The sequence below is a fragment of the Prunus persica genome, chromosome G4 (assembly GCF_000346465.2).
Source record: "Prunus persica cultivar Lovell chromosome G4, Prunus_persica_NCBIv2, whole genome shotgun sequence".
Classification (NCBI taxonomy): Eukaryota; Viridiplantae; Streptophyta; class Magnoliopsida; order Rosales; family Rosaceae; genus Prunus; species Prunus persica.
Window position 1 is genome coordinate 5,435,992 of NC_034012.1, and position 23,001 is coordinate 5,458,992.

The following is a 23,001-nucleotide window of genomic DNA, read 5'->3' on the forward strand; positions in this document are numbered from 1 at the left end:
AAATTTAGAGATGTTAGTAGCTAAATGGTAAATTTCAGCATATGTGAACGACTGTGAAAATGTTTGATTAATAAAATGTCACAACGAACTCAAATGGATCCACAAGCAACTCAGCACCAAAGCAAATCTCAGCAACAGAAAAATATGGAAAAACGGTTTTCTAAAGAAAGAAACGTCAATGATTCACCATGTAGGCTTTAGCGGACTAAACATGTGACATAGAATGGTAGGTGGGTTCCAGAAAAAACATACGAAGTCTTTCTTTTCTTTTCCTTGGAGGCATATTCCTAGGTGTACCCGCCAGATCACATGAGGCAGTCCAGGCCCACATTTTCTTCGTTTCTATTGGCCCCACTAAAAGTAGCCGTTAGAAATTTGAACGTTAAGCCTGCCCTTTTCCAGAACTTTAAATGCTGGAACTTGCTTTGCTCTTGTGGACAGAATCCGATACCTCCAGATTGGCACCAGACCATATAATATATATATATATATACACACACACACTCACCCAGTCGGTCTTATCCGAACTCAAAGAAAGAAGAAAGCTTTGAGAAGTGAAAGTAGTTACAGAGAGCTAGTAAGAAGAGAGAAGAAAAGAAACTAAAGATGGGTATGGTTGTGGTGATCTCTCTGCCTTTTATTTTGTTCACCATACTGCTTGGTTTTGGGTGCTACTTCTTTGGAAGAGCCAGAGGGCGAAAAGACGCAATTGCCTCAGCTCAGGTTTATGGGGTGCCTACTCCACCACCAGGAGCTAATAATTCTCTGCCTTCATCTCCTCCACCAAATCCTTTCAAGCACGACAACTCTGCCAATGTTTGAGCCTCTTCCTCCTTAGCTTCTTCTTATGTTTTCTGTTCTTGTTCAGATCAGAGAGCAAAAGAGTGTGTGGTTTTTTTTTTTTCCAATTTTTTTTTTATGTGTTTTGTGTGAATTTTGAACTGTGTTGGGGAGAAAAGCCCAATTGGGCATGTGGGTTGGTGTATATTTGTTGTAACCTGAATCAATAACTGATGAAATACAAATTTTATTTATTTATTCAGATTGTTTTTCTGAACTCTTGATTTTCTTATCTAAATTGAAAATTGGCAGACTTAATGCAATAAACAAAAAACAGGGGAGAGGGGAAACAGAGAAGAGGATTTTTTTTCCCAATATTGACAAGTGATTCAGCATTGTAGTTGATAACAAAATAACCAAAAACAAGTTTACATATAACTAGAGAAGACATCAAAATGCCTGCTTCCATTTTTATAAAGAAAACTCAATCAGACACCTTACAGTCAGTCGAAGACAGCCAAAGTTTGATAGCCTTGGCCGGAGATGTCTAATTCCATGACCTGGTCGGGGTCAAGTTGGCCGTCATTTTCCAAGAAGCACTTGAGCATAGCCTCCGAGAAGCCACCCAACAACGTCACCCCTGGCTCTTCAGTACACCATTCACCACCTTTCTCTCTTCTCTCTTTCTCCTCAAACAAACACAACAACCCACCACCCCAACTCCGATTCACCCCACTCACTCTCTCTCTCAAGAACAACCCTTACCTTCATATGTTTTCGAATGGTTCTGTAGGTAGTGTCCTGTGGGACACCCCAAAATCTCTATAAATAGAGCCCATTGCCCCCAAGGGTACAAGGTAATAGTCATTCTGTCAAACAAAGTAGGGTAAATATTCAGATATACTCACCTATACTTATATTATTATTCTTCTCTGATATTGAGGTATTTATACAAGTACAAAGATGTATCAACCCTAAATAAAATAGGAAATATATCTAAATTACAATAGAAAGTAAATCTCTATTACAATAGGACTAAATAATAAATGGCAAGTACCCAAAATTCTAATAAAATAAGGAACCAAAATCCTAACTAAATAAGAACTCGTCAACACTCCCCCTCAAGTTGGGCAAAGATATTTCACACGCCCAACTTGACAAGCGAGTCACAAAACACCATACTTGATAAGCACCAATTGTAGAGAAAGTCTTTTCGTCAACCACGAGTGAAACAAGTGACAAACTAAAGCAAAGTTCACAGCGGAAACACAAGAGCAAACCCTAAAAAATATGGCACATAGCAGAACACAGAAACCCTGTGAGCACAACAATAGGTAAGGCAGAACACAAAAGCCTTGTGAGACAGTAGTAGATAAGGCAGAACACAGAAACTCTGTGAGCACGACAGTAGATAAGGCAGAACACAGAAACCTTGTGAGCACGGCAATAGGTAAGGTAGAACACAGAAACCCTGTGAGCACGACAGTAGATAAGGCAGAACACAAAAATCCTGTGAGCATGACAATAGGTAAGGCAGAACACAGAAACTCTGTGAGTATGGCAGTAGATTAGGCAGAACACAGAAACCGAAACCCTGTGAGCACGGCAGTAGATAAGGCAGAACACAAAGGCATAGGGCAAGGCCACAGCAACAACAACGACAATGACCACATCAACGGAAAGTGAAGCAAGCAAAGGCAACATCAACCACAACAGAAACACACCAGCAAAGGCATGAGCAACAATACTGGCACCATAACAGGCAGGAGCAACAAGGCAAGGACATAACAGGCATCATCAACAGTAATCAACACTGTCCCCAGCAAGAGTCATAATACGCAAGAGCAATAACATTGTCCCCTGCAAGAGACATAACATGGATGAGTAATGGTACAGCAAATGACATAGTAGTTAGCAGCAATAACAGTGACAAATACTTCCATTATCGCACATATAACTTATCTTCACTCCCGCTCTCTCCCTGAAGAGAATGGGTCGTCGGAACCATAAGAGAAGTGACACTTAAGAAACAGAAGCTGACTGACGCTCAGATGTAAAAGAATCAGCCATAGCAGATAGGTAGCTGAATTGCAGCGGAATAGATGAGCAGCGGTGTCACTCCTCCTCAAATCCGACGATGTATGAGAGTCGAGATTTGGAGAAAGCAGCACCCAAAAAACAAAGTTGTAGCACCCAAATAAAGTTGCATCTATCTCCCTATCAAATCCGACATTGGTAAAGGGTCGAGATTTGAAAGGAGAGAAATTGAAATAATAGTAAAGAGATTTAAATATGCCAGTCTCATGGCAGAAACAAATGCAATAGGGAAAGGTGGTAGCATACGGTTGTCCCATGAAGAAAAAACTTCAGAAAAGGAGAATAGTAAGGGAGGAAACCCAGCAAATCATGAACAAAGACAAAGATAAAGATAAGATGCTCAAACTGAGAAGCGGAAAGGCAACTCAAGAGAGTTGCCGAAGAAGACAGAGACCGGCAAAACAGTCAAAAGAAAGGCTCGACGAGCGGTGGCGAGGCTCACGGAGTAAAGAGACTTGTTATGAAGTTTCAAAGATATAGAAGCTGAGACATGAAGAAAGACAATCTGGCATACAAAGATGAAAAAATAAAATTTTTGGAACAGTAGAAAAGAAGCATGTGAAGGCTAGGTGCGGTGAAAACACATATGAGAGGATGAACAAAAGATGGTGACTATACAAGATAAAGACCCATGATGGGTTAGGAATGAGGAGTGCCAACAACTCTCAATTTGGTAGAGGTTATCACAGGTTAGAAGTAAATCTCTATTACAATAGGACTAAACAAAAAATGGTAAGTAACCAAAATTCTAATAAAATAAGGAACCAAAATCCTAACTAAGTAAGGACTCGCCAACACATTCAACACTTATGCCCTTACTTTGTCAATAGTTAACTCCTCTTTTTTTCGCCTAAATTTAGCATTGGAGAGCCTTCACCCGGTACCACACCAGTGCCTTAGGTCTTACATACTACTCTCTCTCTCTCTGTAGATAGCCCTCAACTTGCCGAAACGAAGTGCTTACTGAAGACAGATTAAAGCACACTTCATCTTTGAGTTTGAGCCCACTACTGATAATCTAGTTTTGAGCACAAACAATGGTGAACATAATTTCTTTTGGGACTAATTAATAAACCAACTAGAGCATACACAACTTTCACGTAGGGTTCCTCTCATTCTCTTTTTTTCTTCTTCTTTTCAAATATTTTAGTATCTTTCTCTTTTTTTCTTCCTTTTTTTTTTTTTGTAAAATTTAAATTAATTGTTAGATTTCTTGTTTTGTTATTCACAGAGATATATATGGGTTTGCAAACTAAAAAGAACTGTAGTTCTTCACCCCAAAAGCTCGGAGAAAGCACAGAGCCGGTGAGAAACTCCTATCTTTGCTACTATAAGCATAATTGCATTGCATGCGTGAATATTTGGTGTTGAAAATATATAAATAAAGAAACTATAAACACCTGCTTGCATGCATGCAAAGCTAAGCATGTCTTCCTTTTTTTTTTCTTTTTCTTTTTTTTTTCTTTTTTTGTGGGGTCAGAAGCTAAGCCATGTCATGAATGATATATAGTAGTTGGTGCCTCTCTGCCTCACATGGACTCACGCGTTGGTCAAAGGTGTTTCTACAATTAAGAGAACAAATATTATGTGAGCTTACAAATTTGTGCTAATAATGTTCAGTGTTAGATCAGTTTTAAAATATAATCTGTTGCAAATTGTAATTAAAACTGTACAAAAATAGATCCGATACTAATTAAAATTGATAATTATATATATAAAAAATTAGGGTTTTCATCCTTCACATTCCTTTCAGTGTAAGTACATGTGAAATGATTCCTCTCATCATCATCAGTACTGTGAAGAAAGAGGGGAAAACCAAAACAACATGTGAAATGATTCCTTCTTAATCAATATACCCAAAAAAAAAGAAGTATAATATAGTAATAATAATATTATTCTTAATTAATGTGTAAAAACAGGTTTTCCCTTGTTAGTTATCTTAATATGTCGTTAATTGGGTCATTTATTAGTGACTTGATATGATATAAGATCGATTCGAATATTGATTTTTTCTTTTGTATATCATATGTGTTACTGAGTTGTATAAAATTTTTGTTCCCCAAACAATGCACCTTACTATAGTTTCAATGTAGAAGATAACACACTTGTTTGGATTGGTTGTTTTTGTTTATAGGTTTTGACAATGATTATCAAAAGTAATTAGCAATAATACAAAATCCTCTATATATACACCATTAGATCATGTTCTGATCTTCACAAACACCCATAACACACATTCTCTCTCTCTCTCTCTCTCTCTCTCTCTCTCTCTCTCTCTCTCTCTCTCTCCCTCCCCAAATGGAAACAATGAAACTATTTTCCTACCTCCTCCTTTCCACATTGTTCTGGCCATCTCTTTCTAAGCCCCACAGGCTACCCCCAACAACTCCCAACAACACCATCCAGCAATATCTGATCCCTCACAACACTCAAAGATCAAAGCTTGGCCTCCCTCCTCTCAAATGGAGTCAAAAGCTAGAGAAATACGCCTCTTGGTGGGCACACCAAAGGCAAGGAGATTGCTCTTTGATTCACTCAAACAGCAAATTTGGTGAGAACCTTTTCTGGGGCAGTGGACAAGACTGGAAGGCAAGTGATGCAGTTGCAGTTTGGGCGCAAGAGAGAAGTTACTACAATTACAAAACTAATTCTTGTGCTCATAACAAAGATTGCTTGCATTATACACAGATGGTTTGGAGGCAGAGCTTGAAGGTTGGTTGCTCCAAAGTCAAATGTGAGTGTGGAGATACAATTTTGGCTTGTGTTTATGACCCCCCTGGTAATTTTATAGGTCAAAAACCATATTGAATATAGCAGAGAGCTTCCATTGAGGGATCCCTCAAATAAGCTTATTTGAGGGACACCCCTTGTAGGCCCCACTCCGGATTGTATTTCACTAATCCAAACCGTCTATTTTGTAGATACTCATTCAAAGATCATCTCTACAAAAAATCACTTGAATCCGATATCATGTGACCACTCAATTGAGTTATTGAAATTTTAGTACTTTTCTTAAAGCACCGTGTTCATTGATTTTGTAAGACACAATTGGATGTCGAAACGGTTTCCGATTTGTCTAATTTTTTGTAAGGATGATCTATGAATGAATACCTAAAAAATAGATGGTTTCGATTATTGGGAAAAGAATTGTAGGGTACCCTAAAGGGCGTCCCTCAAATAAAATTATTTGAGGGATCCCTCAATAGAAGGGGACTGTTGAATATAGTTAATATATAATAATATTCATGGTGACCTTTCCAAATATTGTATCATATTGTAGCCAATGAAATGAAGCCAGCTCACCAGCTCTTTTTAATTTTATTCAATTTGAGTTTAGAAATTTGCTTTAATTTGTGTTTACAATGAAATGAAATAAATTACCGATGGGCATGGGCATCGTAGCCCTCTACGCCCAAAACGACGTCGGCTCATTGTTGTAGATGCAGAAATGCAGGACTAAAAAGCTGGCTTTATACTTCTTTTTTTTTTGGTCAATATCTGGCTTTATACTTAAAAGTTAAAACCATCTCTTTCTCTCTCTCTCTCTCTCTCTCTCTCTCCCAAAAAAGTTAATGCAATTCTGAGTCTGAGCTGCTTTCTATTGACAAGTATGGAATATTGATATTTTTATATTTACCAAAAAAGGAAAAAGATTGGGACATTATGTGAACATAATTTCTTTTTGACTAAAATTAAACCAACTGGAGCATATGCTTAATTAACCAAGAAATTAACTATGGTTAGGTGAAAGGTATATTTTCAAAGTATATGTATGCTGCAATGTCATGGAAATTTATTGTTTACATTTGTAAAATTATTTAAAATGACAAACATTAAAAATATTAAAAGGAACTGTGTGCGGTGTGAGTGAATTACAGTATTATTGAATCAAACCAAGAGATGCAGGAAGGCCATCTAACCTCATGTGAGTAAATAAAAGAGGAAGCTGCACATCTGTCTACTCTATGAAGTCACCACGTGGCGGTAGTTTTGGGATGACATGTGTGTATGCGTAGAGTTTAGCTCATGAAATGGCCCCTCCAAGCTCTATACAAATCATTATGAGTTAGTAAATGCAGGGGAAGTCATGAATTGAAATCATTTCGATACTCATATGTTACTAAATACATAAAAAATAGGAATTTGAATAATTCCAATATCTATTCATGATAAGTAAACATGCCACGAACATTTTTTATTATTTAATATTTTCGTTGTCAAAGATAAGAAGGGAGATGGAGATTTATTCACACATTGATGTTTAGGGATTTCGAACTTAAGGCCGTTGGTTAGGCTAAACATAATTTTTTCCATTATGGTATTATCCCATTGGCTTCATTATTTAACTTCTAATTGAAACAATTTTTTTGGTGAGAAAAAGCAGACTTTAATCCCTTTTTAAGAAAAGGGATAATAATATTTCACATTTTTTATTGAATGACTCACATTATGGTAAATAATTTCTTACAAGCGAAGCAACTGAAAATTGATCAGAAAATAACAAAGGGAGATTTACTTTTAACTTCTTTTAAATTATAAAACTGTCATTGATTTCTTAAAACAAACCAAACTCTAAAACCTTAAAAAAAAAACTCAAAACACTCAATAAAGTGTCAAAGTAATTTAATAATCAAAATTAAATATAATAGATTTAGCTGTCATTTTTTAAGTTTGTTTATAAAAATTAAATTATATAGAGTTTATTTATAATTTTAATGCTAAGAATGAGTATATAAATAAATATCTCAATAAAAAACTCTGGAAAAAGAAAAGGACAAAGAAAACCAAAAATCAAATCTTTCTATTTTTGCTAATGCGTCTCCTGATTCCCTTTGACTAACTCCTCTCTCTCTCTCTCTCTAAAAAGTACACACCTTTCTCTATAAACATCTACTGCTTAACCAGAACATAACTCTCTCTATTTTTCTCTCTTCGTCTCTCTCTCTCTCTCTGTTGTTAAAAATTCTTATTAATTACAACAATGGCCGCTACGTGGCGGAAGCTGAAGAAGTCTCTGAGTCACAAGTTCTCATTAAACTCGTCCGATTCATCCAACTCGTCGTCTCGGCCGCCTCGTCCTCCTCCCCCCGAAATCTCGGCAACCGTCGGGCCCTCTCCCTCTTCTCGCTCCTCCTCCTCCTCCTCCTCCGCCATCTCCAAGCTCTCTCGCAGCTTCAGCTCTCGCCTCTCCAAGGTCAGTAATTGTAAATCACCATCATATTTTTCAATTTAATTCGCTTAGTCTTTAATTAAAATAATTTAATTTCTGTACGTTGCCATTGTGTGCCTGTTTGGTTCCCTGGAAAATCTGTTCCTTAATCTCGGGATCTCAGTCCCGGTTTTTTCATAATTTCGCGTCTCGTTTTGTTGCCGGCGAGATTTTAACCGCGAACTTTCCGGCGTGTGAGTGAGTGTTAATTTGCCGCGAAAACTCGGTGGAGACTGCCAGTTGTTCTTTCCCAAAGAAACAGGCCGTCGTTTTCTGACTAATTGAAACAGAATCAAGTTAGTTCGCCAATATGACCAATTTGCCCCTATTCGCTTCCTATATTTACGGTCCCAATGTGTCTTGGTTTGGCTGTTTCTTCGGTGGCAGTTTGGAAATGTGGCAGTTGGGCATTTGATCACGTTTCTTTCTATTTAGGTGTGTTGTCAAGTCACTGGCCATTAAGGCTCAATTCTGCGGGTTTTTAATTAATTAATTAATAATATTATTTTAAAGGTCGTCCAAGTTTCCCTAATTATTCCCAATATAATTTGAAGCATCTTGTAGATATGTTAGGCAGATCTTCAGTGATTCCGTTTAGTGAAAAAGTCAATGACATAGAGGCTAAGAAATCGAATAAGTCAAAAGCTACATGCTTATATTGCACGCCCAAACAATTATGTCATATCATATCCTCTTTTATAAATTTAGAAAAATTTTGTTGGACATTTGGAATTTCCTTTTTGTTTTTTTAATTATTTGCATTTTAAAAGACTATTGTTTTACGTATGTCTTAATTTGTCTTGCTAATACAAAAAGATGACAACATGTTGCACATTTGATCTGTAATTATCTGTAATACAAAAAGATAATTTGCTACAGTTTTAGGTTATGAAATTCTGGTTTTCCCTGTTCGAATAAGTCACAGTTTCCTCACCCCTTTTCCATGTTGCAAATATATGCTGGTGCTGTATTTATTATGACTTTTGGCTGGATTGCATTGTTCAGCTTGTGCCATACTGACAGTCTTCTATTTTCCCATAGAATAATGCTGATACGGATTCTTATTAGCACCGAATTTGCTTTTTTGATAGCTTGTGTTTGCTTAACATTGTAAACATTACCCCAGGCTGAAATACCGATGTATAAAAGTCTATTTATGTGGCAAAGTTCTTTTCATTCAATTTTGTTGATCAAAGCCTTCTCATTTTGTGTTAATCTTGAACAGTTGTTGAAAGATAACTGCATTGGTATGGCCATCTCATGATGTCTGACTTTTGTTTAAATTGTTTTGTGTAAAGAAAAATTGCGCCATTTGCCTGAGTAATGTGAGAGCAGGGCAAGGCCAAGCCATCTTCACTGCTGAGTGCTCCCACTCTTTCCATTTCGTTTGTATTGCCAACAACGTCAAACATGGAAACCTTTGCTGCCCAATCTGCCGATCCAAGTGGAATGCTGTACCTTTCCAAGCTCCCACCAATGCTGCAGATCTTCAACAAAATAACTTGGGTCAGATGCATACCAATGTCTACCATCGTCACCAGTCTCACCTCCCATTGCAGCCCCGGGTCCATCCCGAGCCGCTTAGCTTCTCAGATGATGAACCTCTCCCATCCACCTCACCTACTCGACTCTCTGGCCCCCAAACTGTAGCAATCAAGAGTTATTCAGAGTACTCTGCTATCTCTGTTGCAGAATCTCGCCCTACATTTCCTGTTCTTGTCAGCATCCGAGCACCACCTCTTCAAGATGCTAATGGCCATGGCCGTACCCCCATTGACCTTGTGACAGTTCTGGACGTAAGTGGCAGCATGTTTGGCACAAAGCTTGCCCTTCTCAAGAGTGCTGTCAAATTTGTCATACAAAACTTGGGGCCTTATGACCGACTTTCCATAGTTTCGTTCTCAACTACTCCTAAAAGGGTTTTTCCTCTGCGAAGAATGACTGTTGATGGGCGTGAAAGCGCCATTTTAGCAGTCGAGTCTCTTAGAGCAAATGGTGGAACTGACATTGTGGGAGGACTCAAGAAAGGAGTTCAGGTCCTTGAAGAACGCCGTGAAAGGAATCCGGTTTCTAGCATCATCCTCTTATCCGATGGCAGAGACAATTGCAACTATGGCTCACAGACTACTTCAAGTGCAAACCAGGTGTCTGAGTTTTTGAACCAATTGCCAGCTTCGGTACGGTGTAGCAATATTCCAGTCCACGCATTTGGATTTGGCACTGACCATGATGCCACTACCATGCATGCTATTTCTGATTCATCTGGTGGCACCTTTTCCTTCATTGAATCAGTTGCTATGATACAAGATGCCTTTGCTATGTGCATTGGTGGTCTTCTCAGTGTTGTGGCTCAAGAACTTCGACTCACAGTTAGGTCAGCATCACAGGGAGTGCAGATTGTGTCAATACCATCAGGGAGACATATGAGTGAGATTTCTGATGAGTCTCAACAAGGTGTTGTTGACGTTGGAAATATGTACGCAGAAGAGGAGAAACAATTTCTGGTGTACCTTTCGGTTCCAATATCCACAGGAACTAGAAATAGGGAAGGCGTGAAAAAGACACCATTGTTGGATGTATCATGCTTGTACAAAGATCTAGGCTCAAATGAGTTAATCCAGGTGGTAGGTGAGAGGGTAGAGATACTGAGACCTGAAGCTTGGTCCCCTGCAGACGAGGCAGTGTGTTTGGAGGTTGATCGGCAGAGGAATAGAATTTTGGTAGCCGAAGGTATCACAGAAGCACAAGTGATGGCTGAAATGGGAAATCTAGAAGGTGCACAGGCCATTTTGGCACAACGTAGATCAACTCTCTTAACAACAGCAGCAGCACAAGCTGGGGATGGTCTCTGTAATTGGCTTGAAGCTGAGCTTAGAGAAATCAGGGATAGAATGGCAAGTATGGAATCATATACACAGACCGGGCGCGCTTATGTTCTTTCTGGGTTGAGCTCACATTCATGGCAGAGAGCCACAACTAGGGGTGACATGACAACCCAGATTCTCACGATGAGCGAAGGTGGAACCTCACGCACAAGCGTTGGCACAACCGTCGGCTATGAAACACCGACGATGGTTACCATGGTAAGGATGTCACAGAATCTTGGGGTTAATCCTGCAGCCTAACTTCAATGAGCAAACAAGCCTTGTAGCTTGGGTAAGGTGTGAATAGGGATACAGCATTCATCCGCGGATTAATTCATAGTAGACTAATAGTTAGTAATTGCCAATTGGAACTCTCAATTAACCTTTTACAAATTCTGACAGTAGTTGCCTTCATATTATTTGGGCTGCTTGTTTGTTTAATGGGGTTTACACTTCATTTTCTTTTCCATGATGGATTGGATTGATTGAGATTCTTACTAGAAGTTAATATTCCATACTTTGTGTTCATTTCTTGCGCTAAGGATCATATTTTCATCTTCTGGTCTGGCGCTTGTGTTGAGATTGTTTGACAGAGAGAAACAAGCATGGATTATTATTCTCTTAGTCTGGTCGATTCCTGGGTGGTAGAGCTAAATAGCTCATCTTGGCAAATCTTCTCACTTTCCGGAAGAAGAGTACCATAAGGGGAGAATGGTAAATTAGTAACTTTTCAATATGACCGTCACATCATCACGTGATGTTACGGATTCACTTACGTGGTTGTGTGACCATAACACTGAAAGTTTCAAAGAAATAAGTACTTTCCAGCCATGGACTTAGGTCGATATAAAAGATTGAGTAGTGAAAATAAGGCAAGCAGTCAAGAGTGAAATGTAATCACAAAAGAGCAATTGTTTTGATTAAAAGAAGGGGGAGCCTCAAGTATGCAAAGGGGTACATAATCTAAAGACATATTAGCACAAAACAAAATTGAAAATTTGATTATAGATAATTTAAAGTCAAATTACATTTTTTTTTCCTTGTAAGACGGTGGTCATTTCAAAATTTTAACTGATTTCTGCACAGTTTATAAGCTATTGCAATTGAGTTCAAAATCATGATTTTAGACTCTATTGCAACCATTTATAAGGGTATGATTGCTGAAATTGAAACCACATAAATCCGAAAATGAAATAAGAACCGAATTAAAAAGAAAGCGATTTGACTTGGCAGTAATATAATTTCCACCTATTTTTAATCGGAAACAAATTACAAGAAATTTGGCCAAAAATTAACATCACCGCACCACCACCACTTCCAAAGTTGCAACGGAAAGCTCATATTCGAATTAAAAGAGAAAAAAGAAAAAGAAGGCGGTGGAGGAAATATTAGCCTATAGGAATTAACGTTAGAAAAATAAAATATAAGAGAGAGAGAGCCTTTGACGTTTTTGGTGATGCTACTGGTAGGTGTGAAAGTCTCAAGCTCGTAAAACAGTTTGGCATTTCCCACCATAGAAGCTTCTGCGAGTTTCGCCTTGCTCTATCGACTTCCTGCGATCTACGAATACCTTCCCAAGTATGAATATTCTGTCAAAAGATTTCATTTTTTTTTGCTCTTTTTGTTAGAAATTCAATTCGATCTGCAAAATGATTAATTAGTGTGTGAAATGAAAAAGATAGCACTTTTTTTTTCATGGGTTTAGGTATTTTACATTGTAGGGAATTGGGGGGGTATTATTTCAAGGCACGAGGGATTGAATTTGCACAAGAATATTTCTTTTTCTTTGTGTCTGAGATAATGTTGGGCAAGGAAAAAAAGATTGAACAATGCGGATTGTTATTTATCTGTGCAATTCAGTCTAGTTTCAACCTGGGATTGCTCTAATGATTCGAGTTATAGTATACTACCTTTTTATTTTATTTTATGGTATACAGCTCTAAGAATTATAGTGCTCAGCCTTTGTGATTAGTGTTTAGTTACTTGCAATTTCAGGGTGTCTTGTATCTTATGGTGCTCACCTTCAAGCACTAGTCTTTTGATCCATGGCCAAGCCCGAACTTAGTGCTCGGACTGTTCTAGAACCACTGTCATTCTTCAACCTCTCTGACCACTCTCGTGCACAAGTTACATCCCTCGCTATCTACACGGTCTCTGACTCCCAGTGTCTAATTTACATTGGGACTCAGTTTGGAGCCCTATTTTTATTCTCTGTAAACCCTGGCAATCCCAATGATGAAACCCGGTCTGATCGTTCCAACAGCCCTTCAGTCCTGCAGAACATTTCTCTTTTGCGAAAAGTTGTGGTCGGAAATTCCTCAGTGGAGTCTATACAAGTATTTGGTGACATTGGGAAGCTTTTGGTGCTTTTGGGTGGGTTTTTGTTTACGGTTGATTCACTTCTGTTGCAGCCTGTGAAGAGATTGAGTTTCTTGAGAGGAATTTCTGTCATCACGAGGAGGTTGCGAAGCAGTGAATCAGAGTGTTCGAATTTGTCAGCTCTTAGCAATTCGTCAGAGTATACGAGCACAAGTCAGCGATTTTTGCAAAAGTTGGGAAGTGGGATCAGAGCAAATGGCTTGAAAATGAAAGAAACAGTGCAGCAGCGTGTAGACAATCATGTTTTCTCGGTCGTGATTGGAAAAAGATTGGTATTGATAGAGCTTGTTTTGATTAATAGAGTAGGTAAAAGTGACCAAGACATTGATGATGGTTCTTTTGTAATTCTGAAAGAAATTCAGTGTATTGATGGGGTTATGGCAATGGTATGGCTCAATGATTCGATAATTGTCAGTACGGTTAATGGATATAGTTTGTTTTCTTGCGTTACGGGACAAAGTGGTGTAATATTTTCGTTACCTGATGGTTCTGGTCTGCCACGACTTAAATTGTTGTGTAAAGAATGGAATTTGCTTTTGTTGGTGGACAATGTTGGCATCATAGCTAATGCACATGGGCAGCCAGTTGGTGGTAGCTTGGTGTTCCATAGTAAGCCAGATTCTATTGGGGAGATATCTTCGTATGTGGTTGTTGCAAGGGATGGAAAGCTGGAATTGTACCATAAGAAAACTGGTACTTGTATTCAGATGGTCACTTTTGGTGGCGAAGGGGTAGGAGGGCCATGCGTTGTTGCAGATGAGGAAGATAGAACTGGAAATCTTGTCGTTGTTGCAACACCCACCAAGGTATGGAAAAGTATTTGATCCAATGATTCATTTAGACTTTATGCAGCTTCATTACAGACATGTACAACTTTTTCCCTTTTTTTCTTTCTATGTTTCTGTTTTTAGTTTGTATACTCTTTTCTTTTACACCAGTGCTGTATTTATCATTTGGAATGAACGATAAATTGCATTTATGAGTAATAAGAGGAAGTGGAAGTATAAATTCGCATGTTAAATAATTTCTTAATTTATATGGTTAACTTTACAGTTAATTTTTCATTTAAGCTAAGATCAGTTTGATGATTGTACTCAGTGTGCAAGGGTTTTCATGTGAGGAGATTATAAACAAATTTTTCGAACTGGGTACAAAAAAAGGAATTGTGTTGTTGAGTGATTCCTTGAAGTTCCCTTCATTAAAGTGCTTTCTATCTAGTATGTTGTATGGAAATACACTCGTGAGGAATGGGTTATGGGAAGTATGAGTTTCCTTATGATCAATTATTGCCAGTTATTTTACTGTTGTGTATGACATATGACTGGGGGGAACATGATTGCATGTTTTAGCTTTTGTTAATATATATATATATATATATATATATATTCTTTGGGTTTGTTATACATTTATAATTTCTATAGACTAAGATAGCCAAAAACCTGCAAGTTTCAGTTGTCTAGTCTGTTGCTGAGAAATTTTGCTCCTGAATTTGATTAAAGCCAAATAGACTCATTAAAGTTATAGTATCTGTATATTTGGTCAGACTTGAGTGATTTGCGTGTTTATAATCATAAACATGTTTTTGCAAAATACTTTAAGAACGTTTTACCTGAAAATGTTTATATAGGTCTAGAGCTCATAAACTTTAAGCTTTCCACGTGAACACAGTTGTCACTGCAGCTTGTGCTGGTTTGTTTGAGAATTGATCGATCAAGTATTAACCTTTAAGAGTTGACAGTGATGCATATGCTTTCTATGGTTGCTTGATTGGTTTTCATAGTTTTCTTATATGTCCTTTCCATGTTGCAAATTTCTAGGTTGTTTGCTTTCGGAAATTACCTTCTGAAGAACAGATTAAAGATCTATTGAGAAAAAAGAACTTCAAGGAAGCCATCTCCTTGGTGGAGGAGCTTGAGTCTGAGGGTGAATTATCAAAGGATATGCTCTCGTTTGTTCATGCTCAAGTGGGCTTTCTCTTGCTTTTCGACTTGCATTTTGAGGAAGCAGTGAATCACTTTTTGCAGTCTGAGGCCATGCAGCCTTCTGAAGTATTTCCATTCATAATGAGAGATCCAAATCGATGGTCACTACTGGTATGGTCTTTTGTGCTCATAATTAGGGTATTCAGCTCATGTATACTGCCTTCCAATATTCACCTATATTGTCTCTACCTTAATAGAAAAGGAGAGGAGAATCTGGCATGCTCTAAAGCTCAGTGATTGCATCATAAACTTGCTTCCTTTAGAAGATAACTGCCCAAAAAAATGTGTTGTAAGCAATTAAGGACGTGGACTGTGATACTCATTAGAATATCAAGGTTAAAATTCTCGTTGCATTTTGTTGGGAATGTTAAATTACCAGAAAAAGCCAATGTGTGGTTTGATGGAAAAATGGATAATGATACTTGATTTCTCATTTATATGTTTTATGTAACAATGAATACTACAGTGTGAATGCGAACAACTATGAAAGAACTATTTTGTGCTTTTGTAGTAGTCAGTGAAAATACTCTCTCAAATAATTTGAATGTTGGTGCAGACTATTGTGTTAGTAAGCCTTCTGAATATTGTAACCATAGCATAGAACTTGTGTTTTTAGGTTCCTAGAAACCGCTATTGGGGTTTGCATCCTCCCCCTGCGCCTCTGGAAGATGTTGTAGATGACGGGTTGTTGGCAATCCAAAGGGCAATATTTCTCAGGAAAGCAGGTGTAGAAACTGTGGTAGACGATGCATTTCTCCTGAATCCCCCAAGTAGAGATAATTTGTTGGAGTCTGCCATCAAATCAATTACTAGGTGACTGCATACCACTGGTTATTCGCCAAATGTTTTTCCTCTTAATTTCTGTTGCATTTTTTATCCAGAATTTAATTTTTTGGCAACTAGCATTTGGATCATAATATCTTCTTGTATACACATTCTTGCTACAGGTATTTGGAGGTTTCTCGTGAGAAAGAGTTGACTCCATCAGTGAAGGAGGGAGTTGACACTCTATTAATGTACCTCTATAGAGCTTTAAATAATGTCTATAACATGGAGAAGCTGGCATCATCAGCAAATTCTTGCGTTGTGGTATGTGTTCTTATTTGTGTTTTTTTTCTCACCGTTGCTATTTCCTCTGATATGTTCGTTTAGCATGCCCAAGGATTTGTACTTTTACAACTTTCCTAATCGGGGAGTTCCTGTTTCCTCCTCCAGTACTTCTAGTCCTCTTCCTAGAAGGAACCTGTGAATATGAATGGTTCATGTCGTACACAACTACTTAGAATTGAGAAAAAGTAAAAAACAAAAAAGGAGATGATATATGATCTAGTGCCAAAGATTTGGTTTTGGTTTAGTACCAAAGGAAATGGATGGAAAAAGGTTATCAGATGGTGTTTTGAGAACTATTGAGTATATTAACTGTTATTTGAATCATAAGAAAAACTAGTGTTGTCATTGTAGACCCTTCATCCACTTCAGGATGTCTGCTTTTTTTATTTGTACCAGAGTGTAAATCAGAGAAAATGAAGTAGTGATTCTTAGGATAAGAAAAGGAGATTGATGGTTACTGTAGTTGAAAGAAAAGCTAAGATGAAATCAACATAAATTTTCCCTCAAATTGGACTATAGAAAAGCTTCATTTTCATATTGTAGGGGGCTGGGTTGAGATTCCGTCTGTACTTAATTTCTAAGACACGGTTTTGGGATTTTAACCAGCTAGAAAGGGCACCAAATGATGGTAGCAATTGTAAGAACCATGCACATGTCCTGGATTTGGAGACATTAAATTTATGTGTAGTTTTGGAATCAAAAGCAACAAACTTTATAGGCCTCAAGACAATGCACTGTGAAGATGTTGGTAAACAATCTTAGCATTCCAATGCATTGCAAAACAGAGGCCATTGTCTGGAGCCTGCTTGAAGGATGACTGTAGAACTTGCATGGGCGGTGCAGGAGGAGTTGGAAACTTTGCTAGATGACTCTGGGCATTTACGTACACTTGCCTTCCTATATGCAAGTAAAGGAATGAGCTCGAAGGCTCTTGGTATCTGGCGCGTCTTGGCAAGACATTATTCATCTGGCCTTTGGAAAGACCCTGTCATGGAGAGTGGCCCACAGGATGGTGGTACAAATATTGTCTCTGGTAAGGAGACTGCTGCAGCTGAGGCATCAAAGCTTCTTGAGGAGTCTTCTGATCCAGGGCTTGTTCTACAACATCTTGGATGGGTATGTGTTAATTATCTGCAGTGTTGTTTCTACTTTATCTTGGATGGTTTGTCTTGTTTTAGTTTCACAATTTTGACTATTTTAGAGAAAGCTAAAGGTGTTGTGCTTCACAAGTCCAATGTTTAATAAGGAGCTGGTTGGTCTTGTTAGGTTGCAGACATCAATCAGGTTTTTGCAGTTCAGGTTTTAACATCAGAGAAAAGAGTGAATCAACTTCCACCAGGTGGGATTTGTTCATACCCTGATGAATATGGTTTTGACTTCATAGTTAAGCATACCTGAAGTTGCTACTTGTGTAAATTTTCTTATGAATAGTTCCTACAGAGTACTTGTATCCACGTTTCATCTTATTCTTAATAAAATCTTCTTCTTTTTTCTGATATAAAAAAAATGAACTATTTCAGTTTCCATCAAGTTCAATTCAGAATTTTAGTATTCATTTGCATTTTGGTTTGACAATTCATTGTCAATTATAATTATGTTTGCAACTTTTATTGAATGCCACCAAGGAAAAGTATCTTAGTAATAACGGATTTTGAATTTTAAAAAATGGAAATTTGAAATTGACCCAAAAGGCACCAAAGCACAAGGAAATTATCCAGTTGTTAAGGGAGTGATTTATAAGAGGTTTACACCTTTATGTCTCTCCACCTGTCAATTGAGCCAGAATGCGCTCATCTAGGCATTCATTTTGAGCATCTCTATGAAGCAAGGCACCAGAAAATTTCTCTACTTCTTTTAAACTGTTGTTATATGAGCTTTTTGAAATTTGTTTTTATAAGAAAACATCTTAGACTTTTGTGTTAACATGTTGTTTTGTTGTCTGTATGGCATCAATGGTTATTGATCATGCATAAACCTGTTTTTATTTATTTGAAAAAATTGTTTTTGTGGTTGATCCTTCAATATTGTTCGCTCTTTTTATTCCAGATGAAGTTATTGCAGCTATTGATCCAAAGAAGGTAGAAATTTTCCAAAGGTATGCCAATAACCGGGACTGCACTACATCTTCCCATGGAACTGAGGGAGTTTAGATGATGGTAGAAAGTCATATAGTGTCAACATGTATGCAGTTGGGGATTTGAGGTCGTTGTACTGTTCATTTAACCTCCTGTACCAAAGATTTTTTCACTCTAACCATTTGGAAGTAAATGAAATTGTGTCCATCTGAAGTCAGAAAATCTCTTTTGTTTGGCCTACATTTTCTGAGAATTACTTCTTTGGCCAGGGAATGAAACTGATTCCCTGGTTGTCCAGTTTTGCATTATATTTGAGCTCTTCCAGCAAAAAGAGCTGTAAATAACTGGCATTTCCTACTTTGCCATAGTTTTTTTTTGGAATAATCTTTAAAATTGTGTGGCATTATTGAGTTTGGTTTCATGGTGTCAGCCACAGTTTGTAAGAGCACAAAGTGGAATCATATAGTTACCATTATAACTTACAATGCAAGGTAACCATGATAAACTACCTGTGCAATATTTTCGTCAAAGTGCTATTCTTTTATCTCACTTTTCCGGCAGTGTCATTTATTTTATCAAATGCATTTGTCATATTCTTTATTTCTTACTTGCACTTGTTACTTTCAAAAAGAAAAGAAAAGTTCTTCCTTATGTGAATTGATCCTCACTGCACAGATTTGATTTAAACCTCTTTATCTGCACAGGTACCTTCAGTGGTTAATTGAAGACCAAGAATCGTATGACAGTCAGTTCCACACATTATATGCTCTCTCACTGGCCAAGTCAGCAATTGAAGCTTTTCAATCAGAAATTGCTTCTCAAAACCTTGATCCTGGAAGAACAGAAGAGACAAACATTTCTGATCATAGGACAAGTTTGATCTTTCAAAGTCCTGTTCGGGAAAGACTGCAGATATTTTTAGAGGCTTCTGACTTGTATGACCCAGAGGAGGTTCTTGACTTGATTGAGGGATCAGAATTGTGGTCAGAGAAGGTTTGTCGTTACTTATTTTGGACCTTGTCTTGAATTCTGCTTCTCAACCTTTTTTTTTTTTTTTTGAATAGAAACATTGTATTGATAATCAAGAGGAAAAATCCTCTATCAAACAAGAAGACCAAAAAAAAAAAGAGCCTGACCTACTAAGATTGAAAAAAAAACTGTATACAAAACACGAAAAACACAAAACTTCAGTAAAATCATGGCTAGCTGAATATAATGATTATGTACTCTGAGGCCTTGGACAAGTTAATTATTAAGCTTGCTTTTTTAGCTGTTGGTCACTCATGGATGGCATTGATAATTTGTAGTGCCAAAATGATTGTCTTCTTGTTTGATACTGCTACTGCTTGTCTCTGATTCTGGATTATTCAACAGGCTATTCTTTATAAAAAACTAGGGCAAGAGGCATTGGTGCTCCAAATTTTGGCCTTGTAAGTTTCATCTTCCTTTCTAAAATATTCACAACAATATATCCTATGCCACCTCATGTGGTTATCATTTCACATTAATTTGGCACAAGATGAGGCTTGTTGTTGTATGTGAATGTCCACCATCCCTGTTTTTTTCAAGAAAGAGAAAACAATGATAAATTTCATTGTTACCTTGACAATGGTGTTTCTTTTGTGCATTTCATAAATTTCTATGTCATCTTTTCTGAGGTTTATGACTAGTAATAATGGTAAGAGCTTATATTATAGCACATAAAATTGTATTGAGAAATATTAAGATATTTTTTCAGATTTTGTCTCTCTCTCTCTCTCTCTCGCTCTCCCTCTCTCCCCATTATATTGTCTACCACCTTCTGCGGTGTCCAATATGCTTCAGTTATGGGGTTTAATAGTAAGTTGGTAAGTGCTGATCTATGTTCTCGCTTAGAAGTTTCTGTTCTTTTTGCTAGGTTTATGGTTTAAATTAGCTTGGATAATAGAATGGTTTATTACACTTTAAGGCATATTGGAGCGTAGTAGTAACTGTAGTTTAATCCCAAATACATGGGATTCAGTGGCATGAGCTGAAATTTGAAGAAATAATTGTTCTATAGATGAAAACCGAATTGGTGCAAAGTTCTGCCAACTAATATACAATGGCTTTTTAGGAAGCTGGAAAACAGTGAAGCTGCTGAGCAATATTGTGCTGAGATTGGGAGGCCAGATGTCTATATGCAGTTGGTTCTCTCTCTCTCTCTCTCTCTCTCTCTCTCTCTCTCTCTCTCTCTCCCTCTCTCCCACATGAGCACACAAAAACACATAAACACATGCAAGCACACACATGTGAAGTATGCCTCTGATGTATCTAAAATTGCTTCCGGATTTTCCTTGTTTGTGCTTGTGAAACTCAGGTTACTTGATATGTATCTGGATCCACAAGATGGTAAAGAGCCTATGTTTAAAGCAGCTGTACGACTACTTCACAATCATGGTGAATCATTGGATCCTTTGCAAGTTTTAGAGGTATAAAGACTCTCTCTCTCTCTCTCTCTCTCTCTCTCTCTCTCTCTCTCACGTCTCTCTCTCTCTGAGGTTTTTGGGAATTTGGAGGTGAGAAGAGAAAATGGAAGGTCTCACGGATGCGCATACACTTCTTTAGTTGCTTTTGTTAATAGCCGAATTCTGTTGTTGAGGACTCTGCCAAATATTTGATGTTTGAAACATCATGTTTCTCATGTTCTGTACAAATTTTCTGGTTAATGTTGCAGAGATTGTCCCCTGATATGCCCCTTCAACTTGCCTCTGAAACTATATTAAGAATGTTGAGAGCTCGGCTTCATCATTACCGTCAAGGACGTGTAAGTTTTTTGCTTGTGTTTCAGGTTCTTGGCATTAAGCTATAAGGTCACCAAAAAAATTTCATTCATTTGCTTTGCAGTTTTCATTTATTTTCCTCCATAATATGATAATTGAATTAGTCATTCTAATTTTTTATTGTGATTGCTGGGCAAGCTATCTTTAGATATCTGTTTTACTCAAATCAGTCTCTTGCATGAAGCCTCTTCCATGTTTTCGTGCTTTTCATCCCCTATTGAGCTGATACATGATTGCTTTTTCAGATTGTGCATAATCTGTCCCGTGCTCTAGATACTGATGCAAGTTTAGCAATATTGGAGGAAAAGTCGAGGCATGTGCAGATCAATGATGAAAGCCTTTGTGATTCTTGCCATGCACGGCTTGGAACTAAACTTTTTGCTATGTACCCAGATGACACCGTAGTCTGTTACAAGGTTGGTGATTCTGACTTTTTAATCCTGTAATGAGGATGATTTTATTGAATCTCAATAGTCCCCCTTTACTAAGCTTTGCAGAATAAAACTGGTATTGTACTGTTATAGCGTTACTAAGATGTCTCATGTGGTTCACTGTTGAGACACTGGGAAGCACATGCACTTTTGGGAGTAGGGACTGTTGTTTTCATCAATCACAAGATTCAAAAATTTTTACCCCGGCCTCAGAGAATACTCTTTAAGTTATGAGAATTGTTTTGCACGTGTTCATACAATATTGAGCAAGGGAAATTAAGGCAAACCAGTTCGGTGACCTGCTACATGCAATAAGATCTTTGGAAGTGTTATGCAACCTTCCAGTACTCAAACATTCTGCTTTAGTACATAAGTCTTGAGCACATCTAGTTCTTATAGTTATCCATATTACTTGTTCATGGCTAAACACAGAATTTTCAAAATTTTACTTCCTTCCTTGTGCAGTGTTTCCGTCGTCAGGGTGAGTCTACTTCGGTCACTGGTCGCAACTTTAAGCAAGATGTCCTAGTAAAACCAGGTTGGCTTGTGACCCGATAATCCAAAAGAGTATGTGTGATAAATGAAATTGAAGATTTGGGGCTGGGCTGCCTTTGAGTCTATGCTCTATGAATTTTCCTTGAGGCTCAGATTTCAGGTTTTTGACAAATCCAAAAGTTATCTTGAAGTGTATTGCTGAAGTTCTGGGAGTCGAGATTTTTCCGTCTTTATGTTGGACTCGGGTCCCAAGTTTGTAATCATTCGACAAAAGAAGCTCCATGTGGCAAACTTTATGATCTTTACACGGAATACAAGGGTTTCTTGTGCAGTTTTTTTATCATTAGCAAGCCCACCTTTGTCATGGGAAAGAAACTTCAAGCACCATATCTTGGTTACCAATTCGTTTGTGACCCGATGAAGCTCTAGAGAAACATGCAGGCGTAGAAGTTGGAGATGCGACTAGCGATTTCCTGCTCTATGGCACCTTACAGCCAGGGCCAGTAATAATACTGAGTTTTCAAGAGTCCAAGTTAAAATCGACAAATGTTTCTTAGATACTGTATAATTTGAGTTGAGGTGTTGGGATGCTGCATTGCAGTCATGTATGTAGTCTGAACATAAACTTCCTGGCTGCCCAATAACTGTCATAAAAAATTTGTCAAATTTTTTTAACATGTTCCAACGTACAGTGTACAAATAACTCAACACAGAATTTCCAAGACCCCATCATAATAATGGTAGAGTTAATACGTAGGCTGTGTTTCCAAATTTTAAG

The 23,001-nt window shown here is 37.7% G+C and overlaps 3 protein-coding genes across 6 annotated transcripts; all 3 read left to right on the forward strand.

Annotated features, from left to right (window-relative positions):
- LOC18779170 lies at positions 510-1,042 on the forward strand. Its single transcript, XM_007212274.2, has one exon. It carries the CDS (start codon positions 607-609, stop codon positions 820-822), a length of 216 nt encoding a protein of 71 aa, XP_007212336.1. The 5' UTR covers positions 510-606; the 3' UTR covers positions 823-1,042.
- Positions 7,743-11,491, forward strand: LOC18781283. Its single transcript, XM_007211302.2, has 2 exons — positions 7,743-8,071; positions 9,385-11,491. The coding sequence occupies exons 1-2, from the start codon at positions 7,859-7,861 to the stop codon at positions 11,209-11,211; spliced, it is 2,040 nt and encodes a 679-aa protein (XP_007211364.1). The 5' UTR covers positions 7,743-7,858; the 3' UTR covers positions 11,212-11,491.
- On the forward strand, positions 12,048-22,975 carry LOC18778761 (transforming growth factor-beta receptor-associated protein 1). Of its 4 annotated transcripts, none has more exons than XM_020562690.1 (15): positions 12,296-12,528; positions 12,930-14,135; positions 15,147-15,422; positions 15,928-16,124; positions 16,259-16,400; positions 17,265-17,537; positions 17,688-17,760; positions 18,468-18,516; positions 19,201-19,489; positions 19,871-19,926; positions 20,592-20,660; positions 20,835-20,946; positions 21,192-21,281; positions 21,543-21,713; positions 22,194-22,975. In XM_020562690.1, exons 2-15 carry the CDS (start codon positions 12,996-12,998, stop codon positions 22,284-22,286), a joined length of 3,030 nt encoding a protein of 1,009 aa, XP_020418279.1. In that variant the 5' UTR covers positions 12,296-12,528; positions 12,930-12,995; the 3' UTR covers positions 22,287-22,975. The 4 variants fall into 4 exon arrangements, with proteins under 4 accessions (XP_020418280.1, XP_020418279.1, XP_007214553.1 ...); XM_007214491.2 differs by having other exon boundaries at positions 12,946-14,135; XM_020562692.1 differs by having other exon boundaries at positions 12,304-12,528; positions 13,362-14,135.

Coding starts and splice junctions, on each gene's coding strand:
- LOC18778761 (XM_020562690.1), top strand. CDS start 12,996: ATGGCCAAGCCCGAACTTAGTGCTCGGACTGTTCTAGAACCACTGTCA. Junction 15,423..15,927: donor CAAATCGATGGTCACTACTG/GTATGGTCTTTT, acceptor TTGTGTTTTTAG/GTTCCTAGAAACCGCTATTG. Junction 20,947..21,191: donor ATCCTTTGCAAGTTTTAGAG/GTATAAAGACTC, acceptor TTAATGTTGCAG/AGATTGTCCCCTGATATGCC.
- LOC18781283 (XM_007211302.2), top strand. CDS start 7,859: ATGGCCGCTACGTGGCGGAAGCTGAAGAAGTCTCTGAGTCACAAGTTC. Junction 8,072..9,384: donor TCAGCTCTCGCCTCTCCAAG/GTCAGTAATTGT, acceptor TTTTGTGTAAAG/AAAAATTGCGCCATTTGCCT.
- LOC18779170 (XM_007212274.2), top strand. CDS start 607: ATGGGTATGGTTGTGGTGATCTCTCTGCCTTTTATTTTGTTCACCATA.